We start from the raw sequence: 12384 nt of genomic DNA, 5'->3' as shown, positions 1-12384 counted from the left end.
GAACTTAACCTCAGAGTCAGTTACTATGGCAACTGAGTCTGTGAACCTAACCTGGTTGGGAGCAGGTTTTCTTCAAGAAACCTCGAGTTTCTCTCAGTCTCCTCCCTCTGACACATCGATCTTTCATTTCCTCATTCATTCATTCAGTCTGTATCAGACGCATTTTAGCAGTTTATTATCTGCATGAATAAAAAAACAGGGTTGGTTTAATTAACCATGTTAAGCAGACTATAAAACGTTTTTATTCTCAAAACATGTCATTTCCTTTTGTCGACGATCCCGTTGATGAAGAAGAAGTTGTATTACTTTGCAGGGAGTTAAACATGCGTCGGGAGGTGATATTGAGCCCCCGACCATTTTCATTTCCAGATACTAGCCTACCTGTTTGAGCGGTATTGTTTTTCTTCCCAGTCTATCAGTTATGTAGCCTACATAACCTTATCCGTCCTCATATCACTAACGTCATCCATCGTGGACATGCTCTTACATCCCAGCAGATTATTTGTGTCGCATTACATTTTTTTTTGCAAATGGCAGTTTTCTTTCCAACACTGGTGATGCGGAGCATATTAGTAAAGCCACTTTATAGCAAAGTGCCATCAGAAGTATGTGACTCGCTCTGAAACGTTTTTTAAACGTTATTGTAGTGTTCCCTGGACACAAACCAGTAAGAAAAGGAGTTCCACAGTATTGCAGGTGAATGATGTAAACCCTTTGAAATAAAAGATTATGAATTATAATTCTGTTAATGATGGTGCTGCAGCCTCAGAATGGGATTAGTAGGCCTAGGACTTTTTCGCCCGCATGATTGCACCTAAATGAAATGTTCATGATTATATGTTCAATACCATTTCACCAGTAATATTATACTTATGATTAAATATAATATGAATACACTATATTGGAACTTAGGCATTTACTCTAGCAGCAATTTTATCCCACGCAAATTCTCTCTCTTTTGCTGTGTTGCTTTTTTACCAAAATACACGTTCAAACTCGCAGTTCGTTTGTGGTTGTTACCATGGTAAATTGTAGTATCATGGCTCCATTCATGCTGCCTTTTTATAGTGGTGGGGCACGTGCTTAACTCTGAGTGAACCTACTCTGAGTTGATTGAACCAACTCAAATCAGCTGTTCTGGAACCGAAAACTCAGAGTTTCCCATCTCAGGGTAAATCAGCTCAGAGATCAGGGTTAGACTCAGAGTTGGTTAAAGCTCCTTCCTGAAACGGGCCCCTGGACTGTGCCTCAGCCAGACAGATAGCCAGGTAAGACCATAACTTTTTCTCATCTGAGAACTGTGCATGGGAATTATACATAAAACAATTACAGTAACTATAGAACACATGGTAATCCTTAAATTACAATTAAAGTATAAATTAAATAATAAAAAAGGGTACTTATTCTGAATTTCTAAATATGGGTAGCATTGTAAAGTTTTTTTTTTTACTACTGAAATGAAAAACAGATTTCACTCTGGTCGCCTCAACAATAAAATACTTTAAAGTATTGTTGCTCTCAAGACACTGAAAATAATCAAAGCAACCCATAGTATAAATCCAGGATCATAGACAATAAACCAATTATGTTTTCCCACTATTTATAAAGACCTCAAACAATAAGGTGTGTGCTGTTAATTCTAACTCAGGTCTGAAACTCTGTTCACAATAAATGTTTGATTAAACCTTTGTTATGCAACCTGGCTTTAGACCTGCTTCAAGACTAAGGTGGCTGACTTTGCTGTTTTTTGGTGGGAAAGCATGAACTCACATTTCTATAATAACTATAGGAATACTATGGTTATTATTAAATTACAATAGGATCACTGTAACTTTGTAGTAGATATTATGTAGCAGTCTTACTAGCAGGCTTTTCTCAGCCTCAGAAACACTTGAACATGATTGAGTCTAAGTTGTTGCATGAAGTCTGTTTAACAAATATACGTATGTCTGGTTGGGTATTAATTTACAGTTTGCACCCAAGAGGCTGAAACCGGGCAAGTTTTAAACGTGCTTTTAGCCTCTTAACATGTTCGAATTGTCATTACAAGTGCCTACCCATGCAAGACGAGTGCTTCGGGACCGTCTACAAACTACAACACCGAAAAGAGATACAAAAATATTTTCAAAAATAGGCCTATGCTTATTTTTTTAAAGTAAATGCTGTAGTACAACTAGCAGGAGACAAGTTATAATTGAGGTAAGTTTGGAGACGCTACCTTATTTAATTATTAAATTAATAAATACGTTTGTTGTATCTCTTTTCGGTGTTGTAGTTTGTAGACTGTCCCGAAGCACTCGTCTTGCCGTCTCAACACCGGAACTAAACAGAACTGAATTAGCAAAACTTTTATGCATTTCTTTCACATCTACAGCAGTCAGATTCACTGAGTTCACTCGGAAGGAATCACTTCACATGGGTAGGCACTTGGAATGACATTTCGAACAAGTTAAGAGGCTAAAAGCACGTTTAAAATGTGCCTGGTTTCAGCCTCCTGGGTGCAAACTGTAGCAGGAGGATAACACAGTATAGGCAACACCGATTGTTTTCATTTTTCTCGCTACTGACAGCACTCCAAATTTACAAACAACAGAGCTACGTGTTAAAATTGACCGGAATTCTCCTTTAACACTGTGGTCACTATCCTTTTAATACTGTCTCTCTGGGTGCATAAGGCCTTTGTGGCAATTATCCTAAACAATTAGCTTGATTTCTTTTTTTTTCCCACAGGTATTTAATTTGCTAGAGATATATATATATATATATATATATAATCACCTCTTCTCACCTTGTGACTGGACAAACTCATCTCTGTGACCTCCTTCGACCTCTGTGGCAACCATGATGACGATGACAGTGCAGACAAGACCAGTCCTCCATAGCGTTTCCATGGTTACTACAGTAGTTGCTATAGTAACAGAATTCAGTGCAGTGGTCCCCGGGCCTCTGTCCCAACATGTCTTCTGCCCTCTCGGATGCCCCGTCGCCTAGCAGTGGGACAGCTCAGCGCTCTGTTGGGCCATGGCTGCTGAAAGATCCGTGGGTTCAGACATAGCAGCCTCTACAGTGTGGTGATCAGTGAGTGGTAATTGATCCTGGACGAGTCCTCATAGGAGCAGGAAAAACCTGGACGGATATCCCAAGGGACTCAGCAGCACTGGTAGGTTTCAACTCCTCTCTATAGCCCTGTAGAAGAGAAATTGTTCAGTGAGGAAGAGGAAGGCCAGGAAAGGGAGTGAAAGGATTTAGGCTCAAAAAGGGAGGACCAAGGGAGACATAGTAAAACACTGACTGAGAGAGAGAGAGAGAGAGAGAGAGCATGAGATCCCATTGACCCATGCAGTTCCTAGTCAGACAAATCTACCCAGTTCATATTCAGCGTTCAGTGGACCGCCCAGTCCTGCATTGTTCCTTCAGCTAATCAATCTTGCCTTTGACGAAGGGCAAGCACCCTGTCTTTCACTCTGATGACCAGAGACAACAGCAGGTCCCAACCTGGGGCCCCTGAGGCCCCGCTCTTTAAGCTGCCTGCCCACCGGAAAGAGTTCAAACACAAAGGAAGCCATTGATCTTGTAAAAAGCTGTGCTTAATGCCCAAACAGGGCTTGAAGTGGGTATTATGTCAGAGGCTCTGGGGTAAAATGAGCCAATTTGAGAGGAGCAGCAGGTTGCCATCACTGCTACGCTGGCTGACTGTGGTGGTTGGCTGTATGGCTGAGTGACTTGCTGGCTGGCTGCCTGACTGTACAGCTTACTAATTGGCTGGCGTCCTGGCTAGCAGACGGATGGTATGAGTGCCTATATGAACCTTGTTTACATCTGAGACTAAGTTGTGATGGGTATGGCCTGTCCAATACTTGTGGAGGGGGAGGGGGAGGGGTGTTGATATCAATATTTGTTAGTTGTTTTAAAAATTCAATATAGATATATTGACCGGTAGTAATATTTGACCATAAACACATAAAATACAATACAAATACAACAATCTTGATATGAATCCCTTACATTTGTTTTGTTTATTAATGTGACCATGATACATAACATACTGCGATAGACATCTTACAGTTGGAAAATCAACTTCAACTACTTTGGCTTTCTTAATTTCAGCTCTAACCAGCCAGTTTGCCTCATATTTTTCAACACCACTCCCATGTTTAAAAGAGGCATGTTTCTTCCTAATCATTGCTTTTGAACATAACGTTACTTCGTCCACAGCAATCCTGGCACAATCGGTCCCAAAACGTCCCAATTGGATAGTAAAACGTTAAACATATTCTTTGTAAATCTTTACAATTATTCCCTGAAAGAACCAAGCAAGCCTGCCTTGTTACAAGAGCCAGATTTTCTTTAAAATTTGCCATTTTCAGCATTTTTTGCTAGCTCGAAGTTTCAGCGGATGTTCCAGCGATTATCCTGGAAATGAACTGTTGTTGATCCAGACTAGGGTATAACTGACTCTCACAAGATACTACTTGTCTACTCACAAGATGTAATTGTTATGGGGCAGCTGTCCTTTCTAGGACACCTCCTAGTGGAGATCACTCACCAAACCGTCCCTGTCACTTTAATTCTGTCTGGTAACCATCGTGAAAAGATAAGCTTTAAACTCATGTCCGCTTTAACCACCCCACTCATCCCCCCTCGTTTCCCCTGGTTAAGCCTCCATAACCCTCATATTGACTGGCAAAATCAGACAATTCATAGTTGAAGCGCCCGCTGTCACTTTTGTTTTTGTCTATCTCGACAACATTCTAATTTTTTCTAAATCCCCAGAGAAGCATATATCGCTCCCCCACAGACCAGAAGCTTCACCCTTGTGCTTTTTTTTTCCAAGAAACTGACTCCCGCAGAAAGAAGCTACGACGTGGGAAATCGGGAGTTGCTGGCGGTGAAGCTGGAGTTGGAGGAGTGGTGGACTGGACCGACCATAAGAATTTGGCTTACATCCAATCTACCAAGAGACTTAACTCATGTCATGTGGGAGATTGAATCTCTGGTGAAAACGGCCCAAGGAACAGACCCTGGACCGGGAGATGGACCACCTAACCTGCTCTATGTTCCGGAGTCTGGGCGGCCTCAGGTGCTGCATTGGGTTCACACCTCCCGCTTCGCCTGTCACTCTGCGATGTACCTTACGCTGACATTGTTAAAGAGACTTCTGGTGGCCTTAAGTGGAAGTTGATGTCCGTGCTTAAATGGCGGCTTGTTCTACCTGTGTACGGGGTAAAGCCTCTCACCAGCCTCCCTCTGGTGTGCTGCAGCTTCTCCCGGTCCCTAGTCGCCCCTGGTCCCACATTGCTCAGCACTTCGTCACTGACGACCATCCGGCCTACACGGTCCGAAGGCTCCTGGACGCTCGGAGGCAGGGTAGGGGACTCCAATATCTGGTTGAATGGGAAGGTAATGGGCCTGAGGAGAGGACCTGGATCCTTAGGCGTTTTATTCTGGAGCCGCAGTTGGTTAAAGACTTTCATCGTGAACATCCGGACAAGCCTAGTGGGACGCCGGGTGGCGCCCGTTGAGGGGAGGAGGTACTGTTACCGGGCAGCTGTCCTTCCCCATCCCTAGTGTGTTCTCTCCCCTTTCCCTTTTGTTTCTGTCTGGAAGTAGGTCAAGGGGCGTGGCTGTTCAATCCACTCTACCTGCACGGCTGCTGCCTATCCATGAATCACCTCTGCAATACTTAAACCCGGGTTGATCTCACCATCATCCACCAGTGTGGTAACTTGGCTCAGTGTAACTTTGTTTCTAGTTTGTTACTCGTCTTGTAGTTCTTAGTGCTTATAACCTGCTTCTCTGTTCAGACCTCGCCTCAAGACCTGCTGCATTCCCTGCCACTGTCAGCTGTTCTGCCTGCTCCTCACCGCCCAGAATTGGCCACCTCCACCCTTGGATTAAGAGGGACAGTTTGGATTGACCACTGCCTGCCCGCCTCTAGCCTCGGTCCAGTCCGGAAGTCATCAAGCCCTGTTCCTTCCGACCTTGATTACGCTAAGTACAGACTCTCATTAAAACCCTTTGAAATTGTTACTCTGTGTCTCGTGTGGTATCTCTGTTTTTTGAGTCAGAACCTCAATCGTAACAGTAATGGAACTACAGTACACACAACCACGCACAGCAAGGATTGGTGTGATGGGGTCACAGTGTTTTAAATTAACTGAAGTTTTTGAATGTTTTGCTTGCTGAGACCAGAATAAAATATGTTACAATAATCAAGTCTGGAGGAGAAAAAAATCATGGTACACCTTCACTAGATCAGCGAATGAGAGCAATGACCTTATCTCAGTTTACCTTAACAGGAATGCACCACTGTAGTCACCTGGGCATCAATACTACAAACCTAAACTGCAGGCTTCTTGTTAGATGAGGCAACCAGACTAGTAATGCAAGTGCTGTGACCAGGAGGGGTTATTATTATTAAGTTGCTGGAAACTTTTGGACATGCTGTTTGCAATCCAAAATCCAGCACACATAGGTGGGACCTGGCTTTGTCCTGACATACAGTTGCATGACATCTGCATACTATTTCATAATGCCAGCAAAATTCAATGACTGTTTCCTATTTCCAAAAATAACAGAGAATATTGTTTATTCCTTGAATGACAGTACTCTATGATCATTTGGAGGTAACAGTTCAGCCGGGCAGACATCACAGACTAAGATCTTGGGTCTCTTGTTCATTTTCCACAGTACTAATTTAACTGTCCTGCACTATACATAAACCCCAAGTTCCCTTTTAGCGCATTCCGTTTTTTACTTACAGACCAACACAAGAGCGAGTCTGATTTATAATAACAATGGAAAATGACTTCCTCAGACCCACAGTACCCATTACAAAAACAGACCAGAGCCAGGATGAGGAGTCACATTTTCATGGGTGCCCTTCTCTTTGACTTGAGTTTCCTGGCTATGGATTGCAGTGTCAGCTAAAAAAACCAACCCTTGCTATTCTCCAGTAAAGTCTGCCCACCCAGTTCACTCTTGTCCCAGCCTCCCCTCCATCAGTGCCGTCTGGGGAGAGAAGAGCGAGCGGAGACGCCACACTGGCCCAGATGGCTGGCGGCTAACCAACTGCAGCCAAAGGTAATCGGAAGCAGATGGGAAACCTTTTGGTGACGAGAGCAGGGGGAACAAGTTGCCTCCTGAAAAGAGGAGGGAAAAAACAAGCGCAAAGCCCGAGGGGAATGAAAGAGAGACAGCAGAGTGTAAGCTGTTCGAGCCAGCTGGGAGAATTATTCTTGAGTGTTAATACCCTGAACTGAGTGTGGAGGAATGAGTTGAAAAGAGCCCTAATGTGCCTCTTTTTTTATTTCAAACAGTAACGGGAAGGTACAGTAAAAGGAGAGCTTGCTTAAAAAACACTAAGGGGTCTTTGTACTGTGGCAGCTTCCCTCATACATGGAACAACTGAAAGTCTTTCTCTCTTCCCCTCCCTCAGGCTTTCTCCCAGTCATTTCCTGCACAAGCCAAACTCCCCTCCATTTTCATTACTTCTTCTGCTCACGCGCTCGATTTATTGTGGGTTATTAAACTTGCAGCTTGATATCAAGTGCTTTTCATTACCACTAACTCTCCTTTTGTTTATTTAAACAAGAGGAAGAGGGGGAGACCGGACCCCCAGTGCTGTCCCTTGGTGTGTTTTTTTTTTTAAGCAAAGCTGCTTAAAAAGATTTGTGGAGGGCTTCAAAAGATCCCCACAACAACATGCATGCACTGCGTTCTTGGTAAATTATTGCTCCATTATAAACTACAAAGAAATGCAGCTAAATGAAGAGAAAGCTGTCTTGCAGAGGTGATGGTGTTGTACATCTTCCGTGGTCTGTTGTGCAAAACTTTCCCTGTGGGCTGTATCACTTTTGAGCAAAATAAAAAACTTATGTTTGTCAGCAGGCCAAGCGAGCACATACGTCGACTCTCAGCTCGGTGTTTTGCTTGGATTAGCTACAAATATCGAGTATATTGCTGTAATCACGGCCAAGAGAAAAAGTGGTCCGAGCTGCAGACAGGCCACACAATTTCCAACGCAATCACAATTTGCAAAAGAGAAAAGAAGGAGGGGAGAAGAAAGGGGTCGTTGTTAACAAGAGAGAGAAAAGTTGGAGCGCTTGGGATAATTAGGTGGGAATATAAGGGTGGGCCAAATTTGTAATCCTCTTCATCTCTTCCATCTTGTCATCCACTAGTTATTGGTGCTTTTCATGTGGTGTAAGGGATGTATGTACAGTGAGTTTTTTTTTCTTTTTAAGACTAGAGCTAACTATGCTGTCCTTGTCTTTAACTGTTGCCAGGGAGAGTGGAGCTATCCGAAAACTAGCACACTAATCAAAGCCATATGACCGGCTCAAAGTAGTCTGTGTGGAGCGAACAGATGCTAAGTGTCCCTCAGCTTAGCTTCAAGTCTAGCACTCCCCCCACTCACTCACACACACATACACAGTGTTTCCACTTTGATCAGGGAGTAGCTCATGAATCAGCTTTAGGTTCAGTTTATTATTTCATTAAACCGGCAGTGTGGCTTCTCATTTCTAATAAGACCATGAGGCTGTGGGATCAAATAGCCGATTAAGACGAATGTCACAAGTCAGCTGCAGCGTTTCAGTCTGCCTCAGCAGCAATTACTCCCTCTAGAAGTCTAGCTTCACGCAGATCTCCACATAAAAACCTTAACAGGTGATAGAAATAATACAAAGAACTGAGGAATATTTCTCAGACTAAATTCTCATTCTCTCTGTCTAGTACAAAGACAGAAAGAGAAAGAGGCAGGCATTCCTTTTTCAATTTCCCCAAATAAACAGTGTGCAGATGAAAAGTGGGAACATAAACAGGCCGGAGAACCTCGGATGTGCTCCCCTAACTCTGAAAATGTGCCTCTCGAGTCTGAAACAATATTTAGTGAGAGAGAGAGCTGACTCGACACGAAGTGAGTCAGCCAGCAGCACTGGGAACACAGCACAGATGGTGGTGGAAGGTTTTCTCTTTCTGTCTTTTATCATATTCATTTCTGCACAGCTTCTTTACGACTGCCAAGAGTCCAAAACACCAACAATATACTCAGTTAAGTCACTCACATGAGACAAAGAAAAGCAGCAAATACTCGCGTTTGTGAAGATGAACCATTAATGGTTGGCATTTTTTGCTTAATGTCAAAATAGCTGACAGTTTTCTTTTAATCAACATTGATTAATCAACTTATTGTTTCAGCTCTTATCTTCTTTACCTATCTCATCAAGACATAGCATTGATGTGGTGCAAAAGAAGGTGTGTGTGTGTGTGTGTGTGTGTGTGTGTTGGGGAAAAGTTACAGATGCATCAATGCAATTTCGGGCTTCAGTATTGCCACCATAACTGACCTCATTAAAGGTAGCAACCATGATGTGACAGATTAATATTCAATACGGTTTCCTTATTAAAAAAAAATGTAATAATAGTTTACGCTAATAGTTATCACCATTCATAACCTGGTTGGCTGCCAGTTTTAGTGCCACAGTTACGCCTGGCCTAGTTAGACTAGGCATCTCTAATGTGCATGTATGTATTAGTGTGTGGTTTGGTTGATGGTATATCCAAAACCTGAGAAACTAATAGAGATGCACAGATTACAATTTCTAGGCCGATTCCGATTTTTCACCGATTTTAGCCGATTCTGATTTAATTTTTTCTAACCCCTTTACAGCACACACAAATATTTATCTTCTATTTTTTTTTTAATAGAACATTTTACATTTTGCATAAAACATTTTTTGAACAGATAATGATCATTATAAAATAGAACTAAAATAAATGACTCATGGTGTGGGAAATTCACACACATCTAAAGTGCAATGTTATGGAAGAACCATTTCCTTCTTTTCACATACAATTTCCAACTAAAACAAATTTGATATATTAAGCAAACTAAACTTCTGTGATTGTTAGAGTGCATGTCGGAGAATAGCGTGGACATGCCTTTTACACCTAGAGCTGGCACGCGCGCCACCCGGTGGAAAAGGTAGAGAAAGGAAAAATAAACTCGCTGTCCGGAGTATAACTAGCAGTGGAGATCTTGAGAACTGTAAGTGGTGTAACTTATGTTGTCAGTTCATGTTAGCTGGTGATTTCGTTGTTTGTGTTCTTCACCTGCTAGCTAGGTTGCACGTGGCTGTTGATTCAATTATAATGGCGATTGTTGAACGCCCTTGCTCATGTTTGTATTTTATGTGCATTATTTACATGCTAGTAGTTACACTGCATTAAGATAATGTAATTAATAGTGGGTTTATTGTTATTATTTGCTAGCCTATATATAATTCATATGCATTGTGTATAGTAGCCTTTACAATGTTATTTATTTACAGCATTTGACCGGCATAAAATCTGCATTCACGATCCCGTGAAAATCGGCCAATTCCGGTCACCAGCCGGTCAATCGGTGCATTTCTAGAAACTAAACTAATATGTCTCTCGCCATCATATGCAAACTAAAACAAGGCTACATGACACAAATTATAGTACTTTGAATAAGAGCATATGTTAATTCTACCAACATGGTGCACAAAGAATGCAATTATGTTGACAAAAAGAAATAAACCTGCTGTTCATTGAGGGACCACATACTGTATTTGCATCTATGTGCACACAAGTCCTACAACTACTTAGATCATCTGTGTTACTTCAGAGAATCTAAAAGTTAGCTGTAACATTCTGGAGTTATAATTCATAAATCCCTAAATATGTTATAAACCTTATAGAATAATTATTGTTGCAGAATTACTGCAGTAGTTTTGTATCAATGGGAAGCTACATGTTGCTCCCCCAGTCGGTGAACGAATCAAGGCCACTCTTCACTTTATGTACCTGATGTCTGCACACACACGCACACGCACACACACGCACACACACGCACAAACACGCACACTGACTGCATTGACATCAGCCAATGAGGAGCTCCCAGCCATAACTAAGAGCTCTTGAGGAGAAGAGCCAATTCAAACATAGATTTTAGGAGGAATAGTATACAAACACATTTACAACATTAAATCCATAGAGGTCCATATCATGACCCTCTGATACCACAACGAAAAAACTAAAAGACTAAACAAGAGCGACATTCAAAGTATGCAGAAATATTCCTGGAGAAATTAGCGTATTAGTGTTCAGAGCAGCCTCCTGGCAGCATCATGTCATGAACGTTTTCCTCCAGAGTTGTGCATGAAAACACATAGAGTGTGGCCGAGCTCGCTGACTTACCTTCCCCGTGTCCCCTTGCAGAAGATTCCGCTGTGATTCTGTCCTCTGTCCTCCGCAGCGAGCGGAGAGGAGGCGGCGCCGGTGATGTCGAGTCACCCACACTCAGATCATCAAACTTCCGGTTACAATTTGCAAAATAATAGTCACATCTGCAAAAGGTTTTGGGTAAAATGAGCTACGCTGAGGGTTTATCTTCCGGTTTAATGAAATGACTTGATTAAAACCTACATGGATGTTTTTAATCTTGAAGTAGGCTACAATAATCCAATCTCTAACAATCCTGATTGTTAATGTGCGTTTTGCTGCCCAACTCTGTGACTTTTTATAGGCTAAGTAGGCTATTACATTTCTTTACTTATTTATTTAAAAACCTTTATGTGTGTATCACTGATGCGATGAACACAAAAAACACCATGTAAAATAGCCCCATGTCTTCAATTATAGCGCTAGTGCAGTTCTTAGGGTTTTTGTTTATTTATTTCAACAGCAACACCACACACCACCCGATCTGGTTTGGCTATTTATTTTTTCTTTGCACCATATGGATGTGGCTTTGCAAATGCCAGTAGTCAAGATACAGAATATAGGCTACTGAAACTATTTAAGGGTTTTAAATCAGATGGATTACCATGTTCAATGTTCTTCTCTCATGTCTGCGATACTGACCTGCGTGTATTTAGTAATTGCAACATGTTACCAACATGTTTTTAAAAAAAGACGTGTTTTACCCCCTTTTAAGTGTGGTATTACTTTTCCTATATCAGTGTTAAGTTTTTACAATATTATGTTAATGCTTAGATGGTAAGTCAAACCGCAAGACATCAGACAACCTGGAAGGGTCTCTTCTGTCAGTGGTAAAATTAAGGTGAACAATTGGGGGCTCATTTTTGTTTTTCCAGGCAACAACTTTTTTTCTAAATGCCGTCATGATTCAAAGTTAGAGTAAAAGGGAGACACATACAATCCAAATTAAAAACATACACATTATGTCCCACATATACGTGTCACTTGCAAATTCACCTGTTTTGACCTGGTTTAAACATCTGTTGGGAGTAATCCTATCACAAGTGGACAGTGTACTAAGAGCAGTCCACTTGGACTACCAGGTCAAAATGGGGCTTTTAAAGGCAGATCCTTTGTTGACCCATTCAAGATCAC

The 12384-nt window shown here is 41.8% G+C and overlaps 1 protein-coding gene across 3 annotated transcripts in view; it reads right to left on the bottom strand.

Annotated features, from left to right (window-relative positions):
• Positions 1-11301, bottom strand: part of adamts10 (ADAM metallopeptidase with thrombospondin type 1 motif, 10) — a 64438-nt gene extending 53137 nt beyond the window's left edge. For 2 of the 3 annotated variants that reach the window (XM_028587734.1, XM_028587735.1), the window contains exons 1-2: positions 11227-11301; positions 2789-3186 (exon numbers count right to left, since the gene is read on the bottom strand). In XM_028587734.1, the coding sequence (XP_028443535.1) occupies positions 2789-2891 (103 nt within the window). In that variant the 5' untranslated portion in view covers positions 2892-3186; positions 11227-11301. Of the gene's footprint in view, positions 1-2778; positions 3187-11226 lie in introns of those variants that run through there. The other variant, XM_028587736.1, reaches the window with a different exon arrangement.
• Positions 11302-12384: the final 1083 nt, after the last annotated feature.

Source organism: Perca flavescens, chromosome 9 (assembly GCF_004354835.1).
Source record: "Perca flavescens isolate YP-PL-M2 chromosome 9, PFLA_1.0, whole genome shotgun sequence".
In the NCBI taxonomy this organism is placed as follows: domain Eukaryota; kingdom Metazoa; phylum Chordata; class Actinopteri; order Perciformes; family Percidae; genus Perca; species Perca flavescens.
The sequence above is the reverse complement of the archived record's forward strand: the minus strand, read 5'-3'. Positions and strand labels throughout refer to the sequence as shown.